General features: G+C 36.1%; 1 protein-coding gene across 7 annotated transcripts in view; it reads left to right on the plus strand.

Annotated features, from left to right (window-relative positions):
* LOC592519 (thyroid adenoma-associated protein homolog) overlaps positions 1-27,668 on the plus strand; it is a 57,035-nt gene that overhangs the window by 14,710 nt on the left and 14,657 nt on the right. For 6 of the 7 annotated variants that reach the window (XR_004066735.1, XM_030999841.1, XM_030999843.1 and 3 more), the window contains 15 exons: positions 781-920; positions 1,712-2,073; positions 2,971-3,107; positions 3,647-3,828; positions 4,268-4,377; positions 7,143-7,266; positions 7,826-7,939; positions 11,934-12,056; positions 17,228-17,319; positions 18,925-19,020; positions 21,230-21,358; positions 22,402-22,573; positions 24,365-24,480; positions 25,830-26,514; positions 27,241-27,383. Coding sequence is in view for 6 of the 7 variants with exons in the window: in XM_030999841.1 (XP_030855701.1) it covers positions 781-920; positions 1,712-2,073; positions 2,971-3,107; positions 3,647-3,828; positions 4,268-4,377; positions 7,143-7,266; positions 7,826-7,939; positions 11,934-12,056; positions 17,228-17,319; positions 18,925-19,020; positions 21,230-21,358; positions 22,402-22,573; positions 24,365-24,480; positions 25,830-26,514; positions 27,241-27,383 (2,725 nt within the window). In the remaining variant the exon portion in view is untranslated. The remainder of the gene's footprint in view (positions 1-780; positions 921-1,711; positions 2,074-2,970; positions 3,108-3,646; positions 3,829-4,267; positions 4,378-7,142; positions 7,267-7,825; positions 7,940-11,933; positions 12,057-17,227; positions 17,320-18,924; positions 19,021-21,229; positions 21,359-22,401; positions 22,574-24,364; positions 24,481-25,829; positions 26,515-27,240; positions 27,384-27,668) is intronic. The other variant, XM_030999842.1, reaches the window with a different exon arrangement.

Consider the following 27,668-nt stretch of genomic DNA (forward strand, 5'->3'; position numbering starts at 1 on the left):
CACTGTTCGAGTGTTTACCCAATAAGAGGTGTTGTCAATCACCAGGATTAGCCTTCCGTTTCATCACTAACAGGCCTTATGTAATGCCTTGCATTTTCCATCCATTCCCCCATATCTTACTTTTCCCTCTGCCGAAGACTCTCTGAGAGACTATATTGGTATTTCTTGATATTAAGGCTGCGACGAGTACTCAAATACTCGCACTGTTGACAACTACTCGAGTACGATTCAATTGCAACTCGCAGTAAAATAGCGTGGGTTTTCATAGCCGAACCTCATGGGTGCTTCCTACAACGTTGGCAAAAAAAAATAATGAGCAGCGCCATCTCTTGGCGACTGTTGGCGTAAACATGATTTATCGTGGCAAGGAGTTACGAGTGCTGTGCAGAATGGCGTAAAATCACCACATTAAAAAGGCTAGGTATTTTTTATGTGTTATTTTACTATTTCTTTTTTCCTGCCGTGTTAAAACAAAAATTGGGGTCTGTAAAAATAAAAAATAAAAAAATCAAATATTGCCCCTGAGTATTCAAGTATTCGCCTGTAAGCCTGGGAGTGTACTCGAGTACCTCATTACATGGTTATGCACAGCCTTACTTGATATGACTACATTTTTTCTTTCTTCAGACTTGTACACACATTAATGGTATTTCCACCAAGTCTGGTTTCAGCAAATTATGGCCTCCTGCATTTAGAACCTGACTACCTTCTCCCTTTAATACTTCCTCGCTGTGGTTGCTAAGTGGAATGGACATTCATTAATCAAACTCTTTCTTTCAGGACTTTTTGCTACATCAACACTATGGTCAACGAGCAGAGTTAATCTCATGGTCACAAGACTGATGGACAACTACGAGAGTAACAGGGTCATGGCCTTTGACCTCTTAGCTAGTCTTCCACAAGCCATCCTAGGGTTAGAGGTGAATGAGAAAAATATATATATAGTTCAGATCAGTTCACTTATGTATTCAATTCAATTCCAACTTTGAATAATAGATAACCTATTGATGAAAAATATTCAGAAAACTTTCATTTTGGGGGTGATCATAACATGTAAATTAGACATCTACCAACTTTAAAGTTATGTACTTTCTTCATCATACAGTTTCTATATGCACTTTTGTATGTAATAGATAGGTCATTCCAATGACATAAATACACATATAATTGTCATATATTAGAAGTAGGGATAGTTGTTAAATAGAAAGAAAATAATCATCAAGACAGCTTTTCGGTTTTAATTTGATCGATGGCAGAACACATGGTTCAAGTTAAGTTTCAATTCATAATATTGGTAATTCATGAGTTACACTTATACTGCAAGAAATAGGGCAGACCATTTCATTTTATACTGTATTTAGATTTTATTTTAGATGAGCGCTTCATGTTTTGCCTGCTGATTTTTCAATGTGTATTACATAGATGTATATTCAACATTTCTTTCATGTAAAGTGCATACAGTAGGTTATCAATATTTCATTATCTTTGTGGGAGACTCTGTGTTTTCATTTTTTTCTGGGTAACAAAATAAAAGATCATAGTATTTACTCTGTTGGGATTAAAGCACCTGTATTTCATGCACACCCATGAACCATAATATTCTGATAATAATGTCTTGATTCAAATTGCATGGTAAATAAGACAAACATAATGAATAATGATGTTCAAAGTTTGGACTTGTTATTAATATTTGTTTTGCCATCTGTAACAGAGTCCTAAAAAGCTTCAAGATCGATACCGAGTTGCATATGATCTTGCCATCAGCAACAAACCTTACAACTGTGAAACAGCAGCCTACGTCTTCAGACTTCTCATCAGGCAGGTCCAACCTAGTCTCTATACCGGCCTCTCTACAACCACAAATGTAGAGGCAATGGAGTACCAATCCCAATCTAGGCTTGATGCCAGGAGCTCCATAGAATCCAACACATTGTGGGTCATGCAGGAGCTATGTAATGCCCTTGAAGAACAAGTGGAAGTTGCTAGAGAGAGTCTACTAGAAACTGCTGTCCAAGGTCCTATGTATGGAGTGCTGCATTGCCTGAGGATTCTTTTAGGGGACACAGATCTGAAGTGAGTGAGAGATGCATTTATTGTTTGATCAATAACTGTAAAACCAGAAACTTATTTGCTTATTTAATCTTCATGAATTTTGCAAGTTGAAAGTGGCTGTCATTCACAATCAAAGAAAGTTTCTGGATTTACATCACATGTTTATTTTAAAAAATACAATGTAACCTTTTGATGCCTCCGTTACTAAGTTACTGGAGGCATTATGTTTTCTGCTTGTCTGTACGTCCCATTCTCGTGAATGCGTTATCTCAAGAACCGATTGATGGATTCTTGCCAAACTTGGGTCATGTGCGTATCTTGCTGAGCCAATGAACTGATTAGATTTTGGGGTCATGAGGTCAAAGGTCACGGGGCTTATTATGTATGCAAGAATAGCCTGTGATCGCATTATCATTATCATTACAGAAACGATGGACAGATTACCATCAACTTTCGGTAGTACATGTATGTATCTTGCGAAGCAAATGAACTGATTAGATTTTAGGGTCATGAGGTCATCGATCAAAGGGTCATACATGTTTATAAAAAAGAAGCTTGTAATCAGGGTATTATGAGAACCTGTTAATGGATTACAATCAATCTTGAATTTGAAAAATTGCTCTGTTTTGGTTTGTAAAAGGCATCAATTTCGACTGCGTGTAGTCGAAGTTCCATCTAGTTGATGATATGATGCAGAATCAGTCTGAAGCAGGATTGAGTCTAAAAACAAACACAAATAAAATATTTCTCATGTTATCTTGTAAGAAAATTAGTTGTAGGTCCTGTTTAATCTTAAATCTTTCGAGGAAAACTGTAGCGTGGAGTAACTCATCTTCATTATGCTAACCTTCATATTTAGTGCATTTTATGTCCATAAACTGTAATCCCATATTCCTTATCGTGGTGTATTCAATACAGAACATTGCCAAAGGTTGCTGCATGGAAGTGTGTTGTTACAAGACTCATTCAACTTTGCTTTGATGTTGCTGATGTTGCTGCCACAGTGGTATGCAACTCCACCCCTGAAGGATTCATTCCTTCTGAGCAGAAACAAGGTAAAATGATCCAGACAACTCTCTATTTATGCTATTATTTACATGGTAGTATAAAGTGGTTGTATGTATTACACTTTTGTTTGAAGGGCAATTTACAAAAAAAAATTACTTGTCAAGACTGATATTGCTTTAGCTTTAAAACAATGTTTATTGACTACAATTGACCGATTTGCTAATTCTGTTTGGAAATTATATATCAGAACTGCATATTCTGAGATTTTCATGGTCGCAGCTACCATGGAATGACCTTAGACGCTATTTGAAATTTACCGGGAGCGCTGGTAAATTTTGATTATTCAAATATCTCAAAAGTGGAAGTGTCTTAAGGGCTGAATTTTCTAGTACTTATAATACATCTACAGAGGCATCCAAATATATCAAAATTCTAAAGAAGTACTAATTATCAAAATTTCCCAAAACTTTGCATTACCTTTAAATGTAACATCTATCAACAATTTTACCCATTGACTACTAAATTCTCTCAAGTACACAGCTTGTGGACACTGGGTTAATATGTTTGAGATTTCATGAAAATTTAGAAAAGGAGGAAGAGGGAGAATGTGGAGCAAGGAGTAAACTGGAGACGCTCCATGTGACCCCTCAGATGATCCTGGTATGCTGTTGGAGGAGTATGAAGGAAGTCTCCTTGCTCCTTGGGGAGCTTAGTCAAAGAACTCCCATGGAGGATGAAGACAGAGAGGGCCTGGTCACAAGTTTACAGGTGAGAAATGATGAAAGGCAAATAATTTTAGGACTACAAGGCCATGAGGACAAATTTTCTTTGCTACTGAGTTGATCTTCGGCTACTATTCCCATTACCTTAACCATATACATACAAAGCCCTAGTGATAGTGATAATACATGCATGTATGACCCGTCATGTCTAAAATTCAAGAGAAGAGAGACATTTTAATAAGAAACTGGAATCATGTACATGCCAGATTGAATAATTTCAGCAAGAAAATATCATTGACAAAACAATTATGCATATAAAATGTATCGCACACATATCTATGCAGGCAATTTAAATAATTTTTTATGTAAAAAAAGGGGGCAATGTGCCAACCCTGATTAGGCCGATAAAACAGTTTACCAAGATCCACATATTTGATTGGTTCTTCTTTGCTCTGCTCCATCTGTTCCTATTAATTCTGATGCAGGTCAAATCTATTGGAACTTTCTTTATGAAGCTGCTAAGAAAATCCAAGCATAGAGGAGCATTTGAGTTGGCATACGCCGGTTTCATCAAACTAAGTACTAGGATATGGAGGTAGGTTGGCTTAAGGGAAGGCAAATTTATTCCACCAAGCGTTGGCCCGCGTCCAGGACGGTCGCGTTCCCTCCTTTGTTTAGAGAACGTGAGCGTGAAGAACGCATGAGGTACTGGGTATTAAAACTTCTCTATTTATCGCATACCCTCCTTTGTTTAGAGAACGTGAGCGTGAAGAACGCATGAGGTACTGGGTATTAAAACTTCTCTATTTATCGCATACCCTCCTTTGTTAGAGAACGTGAGCGTGAAGAACGCATGAGGTACTGGGTATTAAAACTTCTCTATTTATCGCATACCCTCCTTTGTTTAGAGAACGTGAGCGTGAAGAACGCATGAGGTACTGGGTATTAAAACTTCTCTATTTATCGCATACCCTCCTTCGTTTAGAGAACGTGAGCGTGAAGAACGCATGAGGTACTGGGTATTAAAACTTCTCTATTTATCGCATACCCTCCTTTGTTTAGAGAACGTGAGCGTGAAGAGCGCATGAGGTACTGGGTATTAAAACTTCTCTATTCATCGCATACCCTCCTTTGTTTAGAGAACGTGAGCGTCCCAAATGCGTTAAAGATGAAAGGGGCAAGAAGGGGGGGGGGATTATCTTGCATGTATTATATAACTCTTGTGAGGCACAGGGTTTCTATTTATCGCGCTAAGAGGGGCAAGAACTCATTTAATTACCTTGCGAGTAAAATTCCTTCCTTCCAGCGATCGGTAGGCTTTCCCTTTTAAAATGAAATGTACTTGCTCTTGAGAGAGACAATGTGTGAATCGCAATCAATGCAGAGGTTCGTTATTTGAGGTTGAGAGAGAGAGGGAGAGAGAGGTAGATGGACGTAGACATGCATGTTTTGTTCTTTGAAATAAATACGAGACTGTTATGTATTTTTATGTCATTTATTTTGGACATTTGGTCTTATGAAAACTGAATTTGAATGTACTACGCCGCGAGCCGGTAAAGGCAGGCTCTAAATTATTGTCTGAAAATTTATCATTTGTGCGTAAGCGAAACTTATTTTTTACAACTAGGTACTAGACTAGGTTTGGATATAAACTAGACATAGTCAAACCTGTCTTAGCGACCACCTGACCATAGAGTCCCTGTAAGATTTCATGCAGTTCAGAACCCGTGCGCAACAACCACCTGCCTAACTCGACCAGCGGACACTAATTCTAGTTTCCCCTAGCGACCGAAAATGCCACAACAACGACCGCCTTGGCCACGCACGTGTAGCAACCAGCAGCGCTAGAGCAATTTCTAATCTGCATATCCTGTGCTGCCTGTACGCCCATTGAACTCTGGGAAGGGGAATAGACATTCTGAAATGTCTATTGATCTTTTCGTGGGAACAATGAAAAGGTACAAATGAAGTAGAAAGTTGGATTGATGACTGTATCTTGGAAATGTTGTAATCATCACCCAAGTTCAAACACACCGTGATATTTACGATTGTTACCCCTTTGTTCTGAAATGCTGACTTGTGGCGGGAATGTCATAATAAATCTGTCATTATTGTGTATGTCGTTGTTGCGACTGGACAATGGTGAGTAGCAATTTTTTTCAGATAACAAAAACATTTGTGTATTACAAAATAATCCAACAATTCACATTTTAGGATTTTTATAGGCATACAGACAATTTATTCGGATACTACACCTTTAATCTCTCTCTCCCGATAATAATAAATCCATCTCTATCTCGAATTAACACTGTCTCCTTGCTTATCTTTCTTTCTTTCTCTCTCTCTACAACGTTCTCTTTCTTTCCTTAATCAACACTTTCTCTTGTAGTGTCGGTACTGTGCAGTGCGTCCCAGGAAAAAACGAAACCAAGAATTGTCGATGTTTTATCATAACTTAATCACAATTATAATTAATAAATGACACATATTTTTACAGGAATAACACAGTTCCGTTTGTTTGGGCGGCCAACGGGGCCGGGATCATTCCTCCCTGGCAAAAAAAAGTTTAAAAATAAGATGGTATTACGACAAATTTATCTTTTTTTGCTCAAGGGGGGGGGGGGGCTGTTGAGTAAAACAAACAAAAAACATGATTATATTTGTAGTGCTCACACTACCCCCCCCCCCCCCCTCGAGCGGAAAAAGGATTTTCAGATCCCCCCCCCCTATTGGAAAATCCTGGATCCACCACTGCTTTCCTCTACTATTTTCACCATCTCTCATAATCATATCCTCTCGTTTTCTATCGAAATGTATCATTTCATCAGTTCTCTGATCTCTCAACATCCACCATCTCTTGCCTCCTTTTTTTTCCCTCTCATTTTGATCATTCATTTTCATGCAAAATATTTTCTTCATTCTTTCTTATTCTTTCTTCGACCGTACTCTTTTTACCAACTCTCATATCCGAAATAATCCAAAAGCAATGACTGGCAAACGATGTTAGTAGGATTTACATCTTAATAACAAGGATAAACTAATGATGTACATGTACTTTGCTCTCATTTTTTCAAATTGATATTTTCTCGGCATCATTATAAACATATGATACGTCCAAACACATTGCTACCTGTCCTGTAATTGACGTGAAAATTGCATCAGGAAATGTGCCCAAACACGGAGATTCTATCAGGCACTATATGCAATCAGTATTTAATCCGTTAATCATAACTTTCGCTTTCCCTGCTGTCCTTTTCATACTGCGGGTGAAATGGATGATAAATAGATGAAATTGAAATTGGAAAAAAATACAGATGACCATTACAGCAGATTTGACTGTATTATCTCCTTATTTTTCAGTGAACCCAGTAGTATTCATGGCCTCCCACAGCGATGGTTGTCTGAGTTGCTTCAAGAGATCACAAGCAACAAATCTATGTTGTGTGCCACAAGACGAAGTGCTGGGATCCCTTTTGCTATCCAAGTAATTCATCATTTCATATCAGCAGCATTCACATTCATTTCAAGATATCAGTGGCATTCACATTCTAAAACATTTTGTCAAGTTGGAAAAGAGACATAGAAATCTTCATTACTATCTTATCAACCAGTACTCTCAGATTCAGTTTAAGTAGAGGCGGTAATGAGATCCATATTAAGTAAAACATTGTTTGAGGGTTGAGGATATTCGTTGTGAAATTTCTTAATCAGACTCTTCATTCTTTTGTTTTATTTATTAATTCCTTTGCTAATGGACTTTTTTTCTTCAAGACTTGCCTGAACATAAATCTTTCTTCATCTAATTTGGAAGAAATTTGTTAAAAGAAAGGTTGTTTACATTGTTTTTAAGGATTGTCTTAAACCTTTATTATGGTATTTTATAGCACCCTGAACATTGCATAATGGAAAAGGCACTTTGTGTGAATAATCAATATTATCATCATTCATACAAAATTTAAACAGCCAGAAATACCACATTTGATATTTGCTTACTATTCTGTTAGTTATTCCCTTTCATCCATGAATACATTTGTCTCTCTCAGGCCCTGGTTGGACCAGAGCCCAAGGAGCTTGGGAAGCCTTGCTTTCAGAATACCATGGCAACACTGCTCAACCTGGCACTGCAACCATCTGAAAATGAGGATCAGACAGCACGGGTTAGTCTTACAATCAATACCTCTCAGGATCATTCAAATAGATCTAATTTAAATTCAGTCAAACTTGTATTAGTCTCACCTCTCTATAAAGGCCACCTGTCTATAGTGCTTAGATATTTTGCACTCATCTAGGAAGAGAAAATATTTTTTGTTGAATGTGTCTAGAAAGGCCACCTGTCTTCTGTGTGGCCTGAATAGACAGGTTTGACTCTAGTCTTAGGTGGAATTCTAGTTGTCTGAATTTTTGCTTTATTCTGGACTAACTTCCTAACTTAGAAGAACTTTGAATGAAGAAGTTGATGGTTCAAATCCTATCCCAGCCCAGCAGGAGACATCAGTCTACTTTTGCCACTCACCACCTTCATCTGTAAGTTCAAATAGCTGTAACTGGGATAATGATAGTGTAGCACTAGAACAATACATGGTGGATTTGATTTGAGCACTAAACAGGAAACCACTTCTGTAGAACCTGTATATAAAGAACACATATGGCACTGTTTTTTTTAACTATGACCAAATACCTAAATGGCCCTTTTGAGAGCCTGAAACTTTCCAAAGATAAAGAATTAGAAATCAGTAACAACTTTTTCTTGTAGCATGGACCTAGGTTAACCTCCCATAGCTTAACGAAAAATTGTCATCGTTGCTTTATGCGCATGAGGTATCCCTGAACAGCAAATTGTTTACAGAATTTCGTAACAAAATTGACATGCCATTTTGGTCGGAGCTGAAAAAAATATATAGCCACAAACAATATGTTTTTTTTCTATTGATGATTAATGAGCATGAGTGGATCTTAAAGAAACTTAGCAGTAATCCGAATCAACTCCCCTATTTTAATGGAAAAGTGCAATTGAAAATGGCGTTTTGGACGTTACATTTTCTGTAAACAATGTAGACCCTCATTTAACCCACTAGAACAACAAATTAATGAGATTGTATATGGTTTGAGTGAGTTTATTAATTGCTCTAAGTGATTATATTAAAAGAAAATATAATTTAATTATAGTAGCGCTTATATTACAAATATACTCAAAATTTGAAAAAGTTGTCTCATTTTCCTTAAACAGTTTTGTAACGTCCGAAACAATTTTCAAGTTGAAGTAGCAGAAAATATATGAACAGCAGGATATATCTATCATAACATTTTGTTAACATCTCATGGCAGCTACCCACCAAACCAAAGAAATTTGCAATACATCATTACAATACTATTTTATAGTTAAAACCAATTTTCCGTTAACAGTTGTAACATCCGAAACAAATGTAACGTCTGAAACACAAAATACCAATAAAATGATAATAATCCATATTTTAAGGTATCTAGAGTGAATAAATCATTATGAAATAAGTTATTATAAGTCTTAACACAAGTCAAAACACAAATCAGGTCTTTCAAATCCATTAATTTTTTGTAATCACAAGAATGGTGTTTCGGACGTTACAAAATTTTATTGTTACCACAAAGTCAACAAATTTCACCTAATTTTCGATCATATGTGCAAGTTACCATTTCACAATGGACACTCCTGTTAAAAACACTATTTTGATGATTTTATTCAGATTTAAATATAAAAATGTGTAGAAATATGATGCCAAAAATCAAATAATCCGTAAAATATCTAAATTTTCTGCAAAATTGACTTTAAAAAAATAAAATATTGAAGCCACACTTTGTGATGCAAGGCATGGCTGGCTGCTTCAGTATATCCTTAATTGTAATTTATCAGAAAAAATCTCAACAAAAGTGACTCATAACAAATATTCAGCCACTTTAACAGCACTTTCTGGTATGCTGTTAGCACGTTTCGGACGTTACATTAAACTGTTAACAGACATTTTCATACTTTAACTAGTTCAAATGAGGGGCAATGATAAATGTGAGAATAGCAAATTTCATTTGTTCAACCTCTCCTTTTGCTATTTACATTGGTGTGTGTTTGCAAATCATGAGGTTTTCATTTTTATAGAGGTTGTTCAAAATGATGTCATATAACCAAAAATTGTATGGTCAATTTACACTATCTGGTAGGTTACAAAAATCAAAATCACCCACTTAAGCAATACCCAGTGTGCATGGTCATGACATGGATATGATACAGGTATATGAAGTTGATAAAATCAAGCAAATTAAAATGTTTTTCTAAAAATTTATGAGAAATATGTATTTTCATCTGAAAATACATTTTAAAAAGGGCACTCAGTACATGTAACTAATCTATGTAGAAAGGATTACTACTGCCATTATCCAAAACTGGAATTGGCATTTACGCTTAATAATGATAACAATTTATCAAGCAATTTTATGAAATTGGCTTGCACACTACATGACACACTCATTGGTTGCATACATGTACAATTGATGAGCCCAAAGGCTTCCATTATACAACAATAATCAGTAATCAGTATCCGATACCTATTATAGAAACTTGTACAACATAATGTTGACATAGCTGTAGATCTGCCAAATTTCCAAATGACAAGAAAATGGATTACCAATTTGTGGGGGTAATTAAAGTATGAATATGAAAATAAGGTGTAGCCTCTTCAAAATTAATTAATTCATAATTTTTTCCTTTCATTGGATGAATTACCCTCAAATATACTAGCCTTATGTACAAATACTTTTCAAATGCTTGACCCTCATAACAAAATGTACATGTTAATGATCATTTCATGATCCTAAAGATATAGTAACTTCCTCAAATTTATGCAAAAATATTGGGATGTACAATGAATTAAGATTTCCATATTTTTTATTACTTAAATGGCTGGGGATACTTTTGTATACTTTTATTTGTTAAAAGTATTTTTGAAATGTTTTGCTTACACTGTACACACTGTACATGTATGTGATCGTGATATTATTGAATGACACACTACATGAATCTAGTTTAAGGCAAAGTACAAAGCAAGCCGAGTAAACATCTATGTTGTAAAGTTTGAAGAAATTGATGATCTGATTGAAATGTTCACATCTTGTAACATCCAAAACAAACTATAGCATATATTGTACACTGTTGTTCATAACCTGCAAAAGAGAGTATGTTTGTATAAAGTGAATTTTCTAGGAGTTGTGATGACTACAATTGCTATTAGCTCCATATTTCACTTTGTTAGATCACATAAGCATTTTTAACTACACGTTCCTGAAATGAACAGTTTACCTTACATAAATTGAGTAGTTGATGTAGACAAACTAGGTATATGTGCAAAACTAATTAAAACTGCACAAGTTTTTCAATAAATGTTAAAGAAATATTTTTCTGCAAACAATTAATGTAACTTTGGTCAATATTACCTAAAGAAAAGCAATTAACTTGAATAAAGTTATGATGTTAACAGTGTGTAATGTCCGAAACACCAGTGGTGTGACATATGAAAATTATTAGGCAATGCACTGGTTCCCCAATTTTTTTGGATGTATTTAACTTATATCATCAGTTGTTATAATAAAATAAGTTTGACCTAAGAAAAAAGCATTTTACCTATTGAAATAAAAACTTGATATTGTCAAAACCCTAATTTGGAGCTATTTTTCACTTTCAAGGGACACAAAATCTGTATTTTTCAAGATAGAAACTCAAAAATTTGCATGAATAATCTCTGAAACATATTCTTAAAGACCAACATATTTGTTGGTGAAGTTAATAGCAAATGAGTTTTAAATCACAGTTATTAGATATGCTATAGTTCACAATAAAATTGTAAAAACTCAAAGTATTTATATCTGGTGAATAAATAAGGAGATAGATTAAGGTCCAAAATTTGCATTTCTCAAAAATATGAATAGTCCTGATCCTAAAAATACATGTTTGAAGTGAGTAAACATGATTTCATTTCAGACCCTATTGTGGACACATTTGGTATATGTTAAAAAAACCAGTGCCATATACATAATACATGTTTCAATGAGATACACCAAAAATTTATACATGTGGTTGCTACCGTGGGTTCGTCTGTATTATCTTTCTTTTATTTCCTGTCCTACCAGGTCCATGCTCTCAACATCCTTCGGGCTCTGTTCCGTGATACTAAACTTAGTCAGGAGGTTCTACCTTTCATTGGAAATGGAGTCAAAGCTGCCATCTTAGGATTTGCTGCCAAGTTTTGGGCTGTGAGTATCAAGTGTATGTGATAATATATTTCTCTTTAAAGGTTTTGGAAACGCCCTCCTCTCAAAAAATGAAATGGAAGCTCTTATAACCAATCATGTGAAAGAATATGTTTTGACTAATATGTGATGATACAAATTTTGCCGGGAAATCGCCTACTAATTGATATATTTGGTAAATTATTATATCTATTTGGACCTGATAGATATCGCGCATGTGTCGCGTAGTCCCATATACATCTTTCTGTGTACAGTGCTTGTAACTTTACCAAGACTGAGCAAAATTTCTTATCATTTTAATGATTCCAGAACCTTGCAGTACACACCAATACTTATATACTAGATGATCAACTTTTTCTGATCGATTCCACAACGTTTCTTTCACAATGCAATAGCATGACCAGAACTGGTCTTTAACTTTAAAGTAGCTGAGCGAAGGTTTCCAAAGGCTTTTAACCTTAATAATGTTGGTATCATTGCAAAGTTAATGTAACAATCTTTCCAATGGTTCATATTTAGTTTTCAAAAATTGTTACAGAATTGACTTATCTGCTATTAAAAGTGGTGAAATTACTATCCGATTATTCGGCCCTTGATCGGCCCGCTATTGTGACGTACGATTTGTGATGTATGAGGTTGGGCACATGAGAGCGAGAGTGCTCCCAAGAGCTCTCACACAACTCTCGCCTGCATGCATTATACGTATACAAACGCCACTCGAACGCTAATATCTGGTCAAAATGTCCGAGCTCGAAAAAAAGGTTTTACTTGATTTAGAATTCGAAGATGATGAGCACAGCTCCACAACTAATGACAGTGGTACTGGTAGTGATAGTGATAGTGACGATGATGATGATGGGGATGTAGGAGAGATGGAAGAAAGAGAACAATTTGGAGAAGACGGCGTCGATGCTGGTGCAGGTCAAGTGATAGCATATCAGCGCGAGCTGGCTCCCGGCCCCGCTCAACTGGCGATCAATCTGTCATGCACCCTGTCACTGGGGTGATTGGGCAAGACATTTTCTGATTTTTTGGGATGTGTATGGCTTTTTGGCAAATTTCACGGATAACAAAACAAAATCGATTAGATGTGAGATTATATTTGGCGAAAATCAACTACAAATATGCACCATTCATAAGAACTGCAGCTGCAGGTCGACATAATAAAAATGCAAAGGGACGCTCGCGATTCACTCATCATGGTCTCCGTATATAATCAACAGCAATCACTATCACGCCAAGACATGATGACCGAACAAATACAAAACATCTCAACAAATTACACAGAACGGAAGAGTATTTTGACAAATCGAATTGCATGATTTACCCCTCGTATTATATTAAATAAATTTGCTTAATATTATATGTAATCTAGAGATTGTTATTCCACTTTCTGGTCAGGATATGAAGCATGCGAAGTCTGGATAATGTATACGTATATATGCAAAATACCGCACGTGAGCTGTGCGAGGGGCGAGCTTGAGGCCTAAAATTGCGATCGTGCCCAACCAGTGATGTCATAATCGGCCTACTGCGCGAACAAAATTTAAGCCAGGAATAGAAGTTCTGAGAAGGTTCTTGGAAAAAGCTTCTTACCACGTTTCATTTATATTTACAAGACTTTAGAGCAGAATGTGTGTGTTCAAATTGGTCTACGCTATCCGGACATGTATAATTTGCCCATTTTTAGTGATTATGTGAAATTTTTCGGCAAGCTACTTTAATAACTTCTTTTGTGCCCCCGAGTGTTTTTACAATTGTCATACACGAACATTTACATATGCAATTTTGACATGATATCCTTTTGTTTCATTTGTAAATTGGGCATAGAATTCATATTGTAGAGGTGCAGTGGTCTAGTGGATACATCACTGGACTGTGAATCACATGGTGTCCTATGGCAAGATATGAATCTACTTTTGCACCCTCCACCCAAGTCTACCACATGGGTACCTAGTACGAAGAAATTACTTAAAATCTTGAGCGGCTTATCATGGTAGCTCGGCTAAAGCCAGGTTAATTATAATGTTGCAAGGCCCTCAGTGAGAACAGTATTAATACTGACTAGCAGGACCCGTGGAAAATCCATGGGATTCTAGGGGGCGGGGGTGGTTGTATTTATTTAATTTTTTTTTTAAAAGATAATTTTTAAGTCAGATGTTGTATTTTTAACATTCATTTTTTTCCTTTTCTAGAGACACTTTTTGGTTTCTGTTCTTTTTATGCCTCCGTTACGAAGTAGCCGGAGGCATTATGTTTTTGGGTTGTCCGTCCGTCCATCCGTCCCGTTCTCGTGATCGCGTTATCTGAAGAACCGATTGATGGATTCCTGCCAAACTTTGGTCATGTATGTATCTTGCAGAGCCGATGAACTGATTAGATTTTTGGGTCACGAGGTCAAAGGTCACAGGGCTCATTATGTATGTATGTATGTATGTAAAAACGGCTCGTGATCGCCTTATCTCAAGAATGGATTGATGGATTCCTGCCAAACTTTGGTCATGTATGTATCTTGCAGAGCCGATGAACTGATGAGATTTTGGGGTCACAAGGTCAAAGGTCAAAGGTCACAGGGCTCATTATGTATGCAAAAACAGCTCGTGATCGCATTCTCATTAGAACTGACAGATGGATTACTATTTAACTCAGGACATCTTGCAGAGCCAAATGAACTGAGTAGATTTTAGGGTCATGAGTTCAAAGATCAAAGGGTCATATATGTATATGGGTCATTCCATGAGAAGAAGGACATGACATCAAAAAAAGAAATGTACCTCTTATGTTAATTCTTTGATTTATCACTAACCTTATGCCATGGATGTTCATAAAACATTAGGACCTTTCAAATTCAATACAATTTTTTTTTCATTTTTGTTGATTTCCTAAGATCTCAAACTATCATCAAAAACGTACATGTGGGACTGTAGCTGAAAAAAAAACATTTATTGCAGATTACACAGGATTCTTGTAATATTTTTTCCTGAAAATTTCGCTAAATGGAAAAAGATGAATATATTTCCATATTCTAAGGGGTCCTATGATATTTAATCTATTACATAGGGGTGAAAATGGCCTCCGGACAAAATGTAACGCGAGTTACCGTAACGTGAGTTACCGACATATTTGCTTCCTGCATTTTACTAGTCCATTGTTTCTTATCTTTAATATTGTGATCTTATACTAGTAAGTCACAACCTGCTATCAAATTAAAGTAGGAAAGATTTTGTCAAGATTGTCTAGTATGAGGAGAAAAGAGGGTCTCATAGAATTGACCATGTCCTTTTTTTGTAACGCGAGTTACCGAAATTCAATAATCCAAGAATCTAAAAATGTTTGTTCTTCAATTTTCTTTTTTGTTTCATTCAGTTGTTCTATATCTACCCTGTCCATGTTTGAAAAAATTATCTTGTAGATCCTAGCAGTTCTAAAGATATAGGCACATTATCGTGTCAATGTACCCATTAAGTGTAACGCGAGTTACCATGGAATGGCCCATATGAGAAATTGCTTGTAATCACAATATTCTGAGAACCTGTTAATGGATTACAATGAAACTTGAATTTGAAAAATTTCTTCTGTTTTGGTTTGTAAACTTGCTCTATGACGGAGGCATCATTTTCAACTGCGTGCAGTCAAAGTTTCATCTAGTTTTCCTTTTATTTTTAAGCACTTGTTTTTTTCGTTTTTTTCTTTATGGTATAATTGAAGTATTTATTGAGGGGAAAAAACAATTTTGTTAATTCATATATCATATATTTTGTTAGAGTTTAATCAATTTAAATACAGGTAGTTCGTCAGTTGAAAATCATTTTCAGTTATTAGGAGTATGTCAAGTTTCCTGAGTTGATTCGGTCTTGATCGATGTCATCAAGCCTTGGTGCTGTTTAGGCTAAATCGGTGCATCTTTGAAATTTGAAAATATGTTGATTCCACACACAGTCTGTCGAGTACCAGAAGTGCCTGGGAGCACTGCATGAACATACTGGCACAATTAAACTGTTCAAATTTTGTATGAAATTTTTGCGGTGAAAGAAATATACAAATTCTGTGAACCATTAATTGAGGGGGAAAAAAAAAATCAATTTTGTTAATTCATATATCATATATTTGTTAGAGTTTAATCAATTCAAACACAGGTAGTACGTCAGTTAAAAATAATTTTCAGTTAGAATCCAAGCTTCTATTTTATTTGTCTATTACTTAAAAATAGATTGAAAAAGATTGTGATTCATTAGTACTGACATCAAAATTGACAGAGTTTGTATACTAATCTGTATGCGCTGTTTGGCCATGAAATGGCGCATCGTAAACAAACTATATGATCTCGATAATGGAGATCTATTTGTGTATTATTGTTGTAATTTTAATGTAGTTTTCATGAAAAGACCAATAAAGCAGAAGCTTGGATTATGATTATGTTGGCATGAATCGCAGCAGTTGTATAATTATTTTCAAAGTAAAGATTTTACACGAAAATAGGTCCATGGTTTGCACCAGAATGTAGCACTCGACTTGAATGTGTGTGTGACATGACCGTAGAATCATTGCATACACACATGGTCGCCTGGCCTACAAAGCATATCATATAGCAAGATGCATAACAAGGGGTAGGCCCGATCCGTTGCATCGTGCATTTGCTACACCACATTACGTGAGTTGATTGTCATCCGCCGTGTATCTCTTTGATTAGACAGATGGTGGGTACACGCCTCCTTGCACGGACAACGTCGGCCGTGCTCTCCTCCGCTCGCCTACCCGGGACTCCAAAACTACTTTTAACGACATTGACGGCGACCACAGGGTCGACGTGGCACGCGGGATTGTGTCGCCGTTTCCGTGCCACGGCAAAGGCGGTTACGGTCGAGGAAAGATGTGTTTTTTTGCATATTTATTTATAGATGAGGCTACCCTGGCTAACAAGACGTATTATTATTATTATTATTATTATTGTTATTGTTGTTGTTGTTGATGTTGTTATTATTATTTGTACATAAAATGTAGAGTACCAGGAGTGTCAAGTCTGACAGAAATGAGCACTACATAGAACCCACTATTATTGATATTATTATAAGTTTCCTTGCCACCTTTTGCTTTTCAATAGTGCATATAATTGAAATACAATTATTTTTGTATGTGTACATGTATTCTTAATTGCCATTTGTTTATTTGTGAAGGTGCGTAACTCAGCCACGATGCTATTTAGTGCACTCATATCAAGGATATTCGGAGTCAAGAGAGCAAGAGATGAACTGGCAAGGAAAAATTGGTAAATCCTTCTTCATTTGTTTAGGTTTTATGTGGTAAAGTAAATACACCCTCCCCCTCATGAATAAAAAACAATAATTCTGGCAAGTTTGCAACTATGCAATGTATTGCATGTGTGGAATAAGAGAAAGGAAGATTGTTTGAAAATACTGAATAAAGATTCTTTTCAGAATACTATTCCAGAAAAGATTGATCCTCAATTTAGCTAAATTAGATGACTGACCAAAATATCATGCCCCCGTAATTAAAGGTACTATACATCTGTATGTCCCATTTGCAGGCAAAAAAAATGAAAAGGTTAAATTCCAACGGGATTTGAAAGACAATAATAATATAGAACTTTCCTCAAAACGAAAGGGCTTGAAAATGGCTTTTAGTGGGGAAATAACGACCATTAGTTGTCGAATCGACTTAAGTGATTGCAAACACCTAAGTAATAGTCTGATTTTTTTAAAGAATCTTTTACCGCATGGTCGTACGTTTTGTGCTGCACAAAAATTCAATCGGGTTAATTTTGGCCATTACAAGTAGTTGTTTATTGATGTAGACAAATGCTCATCTTCCTGTTACAGCTCTTTTTTATGTATGTTACCAAAGAAAAAAAAGATGTCAGTCAGTCATTCAATAGTGTCTGACAGTGAAGCCTCGAAGGTAAACTGGTTTTCTTGGATAATTTGAATACTAAGACATTGCTTATGATTGAATTTCACAGATAGGACATACATGCCATATCCATAATTCCTGCAAAGTTCTACAGAAGTTGATGTTGGCTGCAAAAGGGACAATCTAGCCTTTGTTAAAGTTCTTTTGAATAAAAGCAGAAAGCAAGAGAAACAGATTGGCCAGAGTTTAAAATAAATCAGACCAATAAATAGAAATAATATGAATGTTTGAAACATGAGATCACTACAGCTATGCGAATGTCAAATTGGCAATTGTGTCAGTGGGTTGTGAAGTTGGGACAGATAATTCTGAATTTCTGTTTCTCCCAAGTACCTTCTACCTTGGGCACTACTCAAAATACATTATGGAGAGTAAATTATGACAGGTCTTCTAAAAAGAAGAGACCTTCCCAAGTCACACATTTTGAAATTGTTATAACATTCATTTTGTGTGGTCGAACAATCAGAAAGTTGTCCTCCATTATATCATAGAGACATTACTAGTTCATCCAATATGAAGAGCTCATCCCTGTAGGGATTGCAATTTTTTAAAAATTCACAACTCTATCATTTTTATGTCCGATTTAATTTAAACTTTCACCCATATCCTTCTCTGATTTACTGCTTTCTTCTAGAGTAGTTTACTATCAAGGTATGATTCCCCTTTAAGACCCCCATATACAATATTCTTATCACCATATTTAATCATTAAATGATAACATACTTTTATTACCACATGTAATTTAGGATTTCTCCAAGGAGAAGAGAATATATGCTGTGAAGAATTATTATTACTTTTCTAAACAATATGTAACTATCATTATAGCATTCCTCATATTGGTTTATCATAGATATGTCATTTGAAGGTCACTGTATGAAACATATTATCTTGTATCTCTCTCGTTTACAAACACTATTTCTTTCTTCTATTGCTCTCTACGTAGCATGACTGGTACAGAATTCTTTTCCCGATTTCCCACTCTCCATGGTTTCCTCCTAGAGCAGTTTCAACAAGCACAAGAAGCTGAGAACACCTCAAAGTAAGTCAGAAACAGATCCACCTTGAAAACTTAATTGATTACTTTCTACATTTTATATGTTTCCCCTTCTTCCATTATCATTATTATTATTTATTTGTCCAATAATAAAAAGCATAGATTCACAACAATGGCAAGAAACAAATACATAGTAAAAATATGAAAGAATAAAAGGAGTGGGAGCAGTATGTGGGACGGTGCACAAAACTGAAATGCAACATTGTTGCCCGGAGGCATGTGCCTCCGCACTTGCTACTCCCAGTAAATTTACATCATAAAGTATCTACATTAAATATTGTGCATAAGTGAGCATTTATATCAAACAATTCATTTAAAAAATAGAAGGCTAAATATGATTTAAAAGAAACACTAAACAATTTAGAGAAGATGAGTCTCACATAGTCAACATTCAATGTGTGATGTCTCACATAAATTATTTGTTGGGCATTTTGACAACCATAAAATTAAAGAAGGAAATGTTCAACAAATGTGCTGGTAATATACACCTGGCTGAAATGCTTTTTTTTTGTGGAGTGGAGCATGACACATTTTTGTCTAGTATAGCAATTGAATCCAATGACAGGAAAAAAATCATTACATGTAATGTGCTTTAAAAAAACCATAGTATCAAGTGTTATACAAATGGGACCATTATTATTAATATGGCAGTAATGATTTTATCTTAACATGTTATCCACAATTGCTATTTTAGAGGTGTTGTGGTCTAGTAGATACATCACATGGTTCATGGTTGGAGTCCTTTGGTAAGACATTAATCTACATATGCCATACTCGTCTCAGGACAGGTAACGCCGGTTTCGCCGTATTTGTTCCGTTTTTTTACTCTTGTTACGGCGTTATGGTAAACTACCAAAAGGTTACAGGAAACGATAAATAAGTACATTATAGCATTAGTAGGTCCATGATTATAGCGTATGTCGACTTTCTACACATAGCCTCTGTACACTGCGCTGCATGTCGCACATGCATTTACTCAAAAGTTCACTGAATTTGACTACACTGGATGCTGGGCACTTTTGCCCTCTACACGCTAATTGCACACATGGTCCGTCCGCCGCTGTCTGTGCGTTTTGGGGGGGGGGCATGATGGTGGATAATCGTATGCGCGGTGATTCAAGCAGGCGCATTGCAAGTGCGGTATGGTACGTGATGTTCATGAACGCCTGGGCTGGTACTGGCCCATCTCCATTTTCGCCTTCATATCATGTTTTGGGGGGAGCATGATGATGGATAATCGTATGCGCGGTGATTCAAGCAGGCGCATTGCAAGTGCGGTATGGTGCGTGATGTTCATGAATGCCTGGGCTGGTACTGGCGGTACGGTGTGCATTAGTGTGTAGGATACAAGTTTTGCCATTTTGACTGTGGATTCGGATTTGCCGTTCGACGCTTGACCGAGGTGTTTTCTTCCTGAATATTGTGATATTTTAGTTGTTAGTTGTAATGAGGAAGTCTTGAATAACAACTCTACAAACTGTGATTTCCTGTGCCTTAACTCAGTCAGGCTGCATAGTTTATTAACAAGCTTATCAGGAGGGCCTCTGGCGCCCTCCTGCATTATAAACATTATAGTCTCAATTAGATCACATAAACAGAATGTTGTTAAAAATATTATCATGGATTCACTGAAAAGAGCAAGTACCTGAGGAGGAGATCCTATGACTGCAAACAGATTTTTAAAAACGTTTTGATGCACCTTTTTATTTTGAACTTAAAAATGGTAGTTTTGAAATGTAGTAAGAGTGATTGGGTGTTTGTGTAGGTTTTGCGCAAAAAATATGCTGCGTTGTCTTTTGTCCGGAAAGACCTCCATTTGTGACAAATGAGGTAAATGTTACTGACAACCATCTCCTATAGGGTTGGCATCTCTGCTGCTAGGATTATTCTTTCAACTGTACCATGTGCTGATTTCCAAAGGTCTTTGGAAGCACATAGGAACATTGTATAAAGTCTATTATAATCTATACAAGAACGGGATGTTATTTGTACACATTTCACTTGTTTCCTTTCTTTCATTCCCATTCAAAGTAACAAAAAGATGAGAAAGGGGCAAGTATTACAAAATCAACAATCAATGTGCAATATCTTATGTCAGTTCTCTATAGGGTAATTTGGCATTTAGATAATGTAAGAAAGAAATATTTATCTTGTGGCGGTAATTATTGTTGTCTTGACCCGTTGTTATTTCCAGACCTGGTGTGACTGTTCTACACCCCAGTCTGTTCCCATCTCTGCTATTATTATCAAGGCTTTACCCTTCACCCAATGATACCAATAACAGCAACATGAGTATGACACCATTCTTGCCCTATGTTATCAGGTAAGAGCTCAGGTCATTGAGTGAACTCTGACCTCTTGACCTATCAACTGCTAGTATTGAAGATAATGCATGTTATTTGATAGTTTAACACTCCTTGAATGTGTTTGGTTTAAGTTATTATTATTATTATTGGTTTAAGTTATTATTTTGCTGTGTGGTATGTGCGTCTATGATGCCTTGTATATGTGTTTAATTTAACTTTGACAAGATAAGTTAAATAGAAATATGTATTACTCAACTGAGATAGTATTCTGTTTGTTTGATTGTGTGCAAACTTGATTTGGTATTACTATATCTTGTTTGCCTTATGTTACTAGCAAAGTTTTATGAGAGGAGCATCCGTAAAGCTTGTTGATCCGCTGTCTATAGATCAGTCCCTTCTTTAGCCGTTAGGCTCTCTGTGGAGTGAGTATGTGTAGTATTTCTTACCAAGCGTTTACCCAGAGCTGAAGATGAAGAAATGTCATGTCCATTGTGCAGAGTTCCCTCATGAAAGAAAGGGGTTGTGTTTGCCCATATTTGGGCTAGAGGTGGCTTCATGACTGAAGGAAGCTACGGTGACATGGTGCCTTGTCCTCATTGAATACATCTTTTTGTTACATGGTTCTGATGCCATGCAAATGTTTTAATGAGAGCAAGATGAAATGGCGTGTGAATGATAATGGTTATTAAAGTTCAAATTATATATGAGATGAATAATTTGTGTTAATATGTCTGCAACAAATTTAGTAAAATATTTTGCTTTTCTTATTCGTATTTGGAGACAGCGGAGGTCGAGTTTATAGGCACATAATTATGTTCATGGTAGCCGATCTCTCTCCTTTTCATGATAGTCTTGTTGATGAGAATATTAATTTCACCTTCATCATTAGGATCAGTATCTCTTAAATTCTTTCTTCCACAGTAAACTCTCCTGTGTGATGAATTTACAAACTTCACAAGAATGTTTCATGGCATACATAATTTTGTATATTGATTAGTGAAACATTGATGAGTGGTAAGTGAAATAAATTAATCTTGAATTCTATTTGTATTGTGCATAGAGCTGGATGTAGTGCAGTACATAAGACCCGCAGCATTGCAGCTACTGCCCTTGTTCCGCTGGTCCCACCCAACCAGCTAGTCCATACATTACATCACCTCATAGACATGCTACTTGGGGCAGCGAATCATCCTCCACCACATCCCAATGCTATACATGGAATCCTTATGCAGGTCAGTAATTGTTGAATTACTGAAACAAGTTTCCCATTATATCTGTTTTTATCCAACTCAATCCTTGATCCTACCGGTAATCAAATGACTAGTCAAACGTGGTCATGTGAGATTCATTCATGGAGACTATCCCACATTTTTTCATCAAATAGCATGCAATAGTTTTCTAGGACTATCCAACAAGTACAGGATGCACAGTAGTGCATGTAGAGGTTGATGTGCTTATACTGTGTGTGTGTTAATACATGCGTAGCACTGTGCATTGATGCATGTAGAGGTTTAAAGTGTGCTTATCTCTATGTGCGCACTTACATAGATCTATTAAACTCAAGGATTATTTGTCAGTGATAATGACACAAAACAATTTTGAAATTATTTCTTTTTACATGATCAAATAACAAGGATCTAAGAGTTTGTTTTTAAAATCTCTATTTCTGAAATGCGGACCAAATCACCTGATATACAGTGTGAGTCAAAAAAAGTTTACACCTAAAAAATTGCTAATTATTTAAAAAATAATCTATGAAGAGTAAATTATTATACATCTTATGAAAGAGTGTTTTATCCGGAATCATTTAGTATCATTTTTGAGTGGTATGTGTTCTCGTTTGGATGAACAGGAGGCATTGTTTGCGAGGGTGCAAAAATCGACTTGCGCCAAAGTTGCTTTGTGATGTTTAAATAAAACAAATTGGGATTTGGGTATTAATTCGGTCATTGCACATCCAAATAAAATCCATAACTAAATTAATCATGCTACACATCAAATATATAATATTAAATATCAACAAACAATTGTGCGCGCGTGTGTGTGTGTGACTTTGCTTCCGCAAAAAGCATATGCAATGCATCTCATTTGATACATTCAATTCATTCTCTCACTTTAATCCCAATATATCACATACTGTAGGCATCACTTTGGCGCAAGTCGAATTTTGCACTCTCGCAAACAATGCCTCCTGTTCATCCAAGCATGAACACATACCCCACAAAAATGATACCAAATGATTTGGGATAAAATACTCTTTCATTAGATGTATAATAATTTACTGTTCATAGATGATTTTTTAAATGATTAGCAATTTTCTAGGTGTAAACTTTTTCTTGACTCACACGGTAGTATTTCAGCTTATAACCCAAGAGCATATTGTGGAAATGATGCATGTTTTTATTCGTTCATTATAGGATCTATCTGCTCTTGTTGAGGTTGTGTGCATCTATCGTACAAAGCTTTGTATGATAGATGCATACAACCTCAACTGGAGTGCAGGGGTAGAATGTCTAATGAACCTCTGCACAACAAATGTAATCTATACTCTGCAAGGATGTGGATTGTGAGGATTTAACACTGCATGGTTCAGTATGTTCAGTCTCACGATTGTCTTAAACTCAGATAAAGCATTTTATCTTCAATTGACTCTCTTGACCCAGGTATAATAAGTTGGTATCTTGTAGAAGGTATTACTGGTAAAATGTGCTAATGAAGACTAAAAACCTTTAGCAAGAGTGATAGTTTCATCAACATATTGTTGATTATGTGATAATGTGTGAGAGAAAACAGTGTATTATCATCATTCTATTACAGTGAAACCTGTTTAATAATGACCGCTCAAGGGATACAATTACAGCAGTCTTTTTGAGCAGGTGGTCTTCACATACAGGTCCATTCAATGCAGGTTTCAATGAGGAACAAATCCAAGGGAAACAATAAATATGGTCGTTGTAGCTGGCTGGTCTTTTTATACAGGTGGTGGCTGAAGCAGGTTTGACTGTATATTTTTACATACTTAGATCCACTGCTTATTGGAGAAGTACACCAAAGACACCAACCTACCTCACTCTATCCTGGACGATATCACATCTACTGTCCTTCCAAGGTTTCATCAACTCATGTGGCTAACATCAAGGTATGCCTACATTACATGCTGTTTAATACTTCAATTGCTTACGCTACCTTTTTGCCTTTTTGCACAAAACAATTAAAGGAAGGATTTGTGCAACACAGAGGCTTAATAAGCTCCATGACAACCTTTTAAACACAGGTATAGATTACCATAATGTTGCGCTGGAAACAGTTGAATAATCTAGAAGCATTTGGTATATAATAAATATAGTGTGGCATATGGATATTATATGTGTAGCATATAAATTGTTAAATGATACATGCCAGATGAAGAAATAAGATGATAAGAATGAAATATTATCGATTTTCTTTTCCATAAAATCATACGTATTATGATGCAGTCAATTGAGTTGTGTTTCTGAGCATTACTCTGTAAGATTTCACCCTATCATATATGATGCCCAACTCAAAGCAATGATATGTTGTGGTTTAAACATTAGTTGTACAGTGTTGTTTTAGTGTAAATAGTAGTAAAATTGATATTACCGATATGTGTATGCGTATGAATATTATACCTTATATGAAGTTAAATTATCAGATGATCCGCAGCAGATCTGCAGATCACCTCTTGATTTCGTCAGAATCTTTATTATTTATATTTATACAACTCATTCCCAGATCCTAATCAAATGATTGGTCATGCGCAGTCACGTGTGATTCATTACTGAGCCTATTGCACGCTGATTCATGAAAAAGCGTTTAATATTTTCCGGTCCTATTGCACTCTTTGTCAGTGCACAGTAGTGTGCGTAGAGGTTAGAGCGCTTAATGCTGCGTGTGCATGGGCCCATTCTTGTGCAGCACTATGCGTAAATGGGTATAGAGGTAAGTGCGCTTGCTATATCGATAGATATGCGTGCGCACTAAATGAAGCCTTATTAAACTTGAGATTTATTTGTCAGCCATATACTGTCACAAAACAATCTTGAATGAATTCTGAAAAGGATCTAGGAGTTTTGTTGTATAAAACAAATGATGCATGTTTTCATTCGTTCATTATACGATCTATCCGCCCTCGTTGATGCTGTGTGTATCTATCGCACTCAGCCTAACAGCTTCATGCAATAGATACACATATCCTCAAGTTGAGTGCAGATAAATCTTATAATGAACTCATATGCATGTATCATTCATATAATATTCATTTTTTCTTTCTGTGCATTTTTTGTGGTCGGGTTTTCTATTAAAAAAACACCATCCAATCACCATCAATTTTTCATCACTACTTCCCCTTGGTCAGGAATAGAAAACCTCCCCCTCTCAGTGTCTGCTGCAGATCACTTAATTCGTCAGCAGTGAAAAATTCCAGTCTAGTTTAATTTATATTGGTACCATTGACTTTTCAATCTGCAGACAGAACAAGTCCTACATTACACAAGCAGCATTTATAGCAATTCTCAAGGATTTCTTTGTGGATACCACATGGTTGCATACCACTTCCTCAATGACAACAGAAACAACATCCACCTCAGAGGCAACTGTACACAAGACAAATCGAAGTCTTCTACTTACCTCGATCTTAAAATTGGCCAAAGGAGAAGTTGATGATGGAGGACTACATGAGATGTCTTCATCAAGCTGTCCAGGGTTTCCCCTAAGACAGGCAACATTTGCTTCCCTGTGTTTCAAGCTGAGGGATACAATATTGCTCATGGAAATGCCAGGAGTAGAACAGAGAGAGGAGAGGATAGATTGTTATTCAGTTTACCTGGCAACAGATGGTATGCAACGTTCACTACAGCAACCACAAATGTGTCATCAGCAACATGAACAGCAACATCAACAACCTGAAAGCAGCCCCTCTGAGTTGGGATTCATGAAGGGCTTGCATCTCTATTTCCTCTATACTCCATTCCCTGAAGTGAGAATGGTCACCTTGACTCACCTCATAAGAGTAATGGAACAGTCCACATGTCAAGGGTCAGATGGAATACTGGGAGATACCAATGCCCATATAGGGGTGTGCCATAAGCTGGAATTGATAGAGCGGTTAATGGATATGATGTTGCAAGAAGAGGACCATGAATGTTTAGCCAAGGTATGTTGTTGCATGTGCTACTCTTTAGGAGAACAGGTTTTAAAAAAAAATTAAACACAAACAGACAAAGTGGTTAAGGAACATGAAAAGGGGGAGAGGGTCCTTTTTTAAAACAAAACAAAACAAAATGGGTACCTGGTAGGAAGAAATTCCTTAAAGGCTTTAGCACCTTATCATGGTAGCTCAGCAAAAGCCTGGCTACTAATATGATTGCAGGGCCCTCAGGGTAAGCAGTATTCATATTGATGAGGCTACCCTGGGTTAACAAGACATATTATTATTATGATTATTTTTATTATTATTATTTTATTTATTATTACCAACAATGATATTTTAGTATTTTTGGTCTTGCCATTCTGTGTATAAACTGAAGCCGTAGTGACATGGTTTAACCATATTAATAAGGGTTGTATTGATGTTTGTAAGTACTCAAAACTTTTGAGAGAGAGAGTGAGGCTATAAAGACTACAGTGTATAATGTTAGGATAACAGTCAAAGATGATATCCCCAATTATATATATAATTTTCAAAGATTTTGTTAGCAGTGCTTCACCAGATTCTGTCATGTTGTTGTAATTTAAGTACACAAATGTTTTTATAGACTGCCAGTAGATGAAATTGTTGTTTCTCCTTCCTGTATAAATGGAGTACAGGCTTTAAGATTAAAATTAAAGTTTTGCAGAATTATAAAGCTATGAACATTTTTTCTGCTTGTGTTTCATTTAGGTATGTGAAGCTTTAAGTATTCTTATCCCGGAGGTTCTGTCATCACGGTTACCCTCTTCTTCATCATCATCATCACCTTTAGGAGTAGAACCCAAGATGTTTGTCAGGCAATGTCTTGATTTAGCCCATGAAAACGATGCAAGGTGAGTCTAGGCTATGTTTTCTGTTAACATATTTGTGGGAAGAAAATAAAAATGTCCAGTAAATTATATAGAAATGGAAAATTTTGATATCTTTAAGATGAAATTTTTAAAAGTACATTTAGACATATGTCAATTCTTATGTCATTTGCAGAAATGTTGAAAAAATTAGAAAATTTCTAGCTAATCATATGTTGAGTAAAAAAGACTTCAGTTTCTTCAATGTTTTTAGCTCATCCGGCCCGAAGAGCCCGATGAGCTTATGCCATGCCGTGGCGTCCGTCGTCC

The sequence above is a fragment of the Strongylocentrotus purpuratus genome, unplaced genomic scaffold (assembly GCF_000002235.5).
Source record: "Strongylocentrotus purpuratus isolate Spur 01 unplaced genomic scaffold, Spur_5.0 spur5_scaffold_5, whole genome shotgun sequence".
NCBI classification, from domain to species: Eukaryota; Metazoa; Echinodermata; class Echinoidea; order Camarodonta; family Strongylocentrotidae; genus Strongylocentrotus; species Strongylocentrotus purpuratus.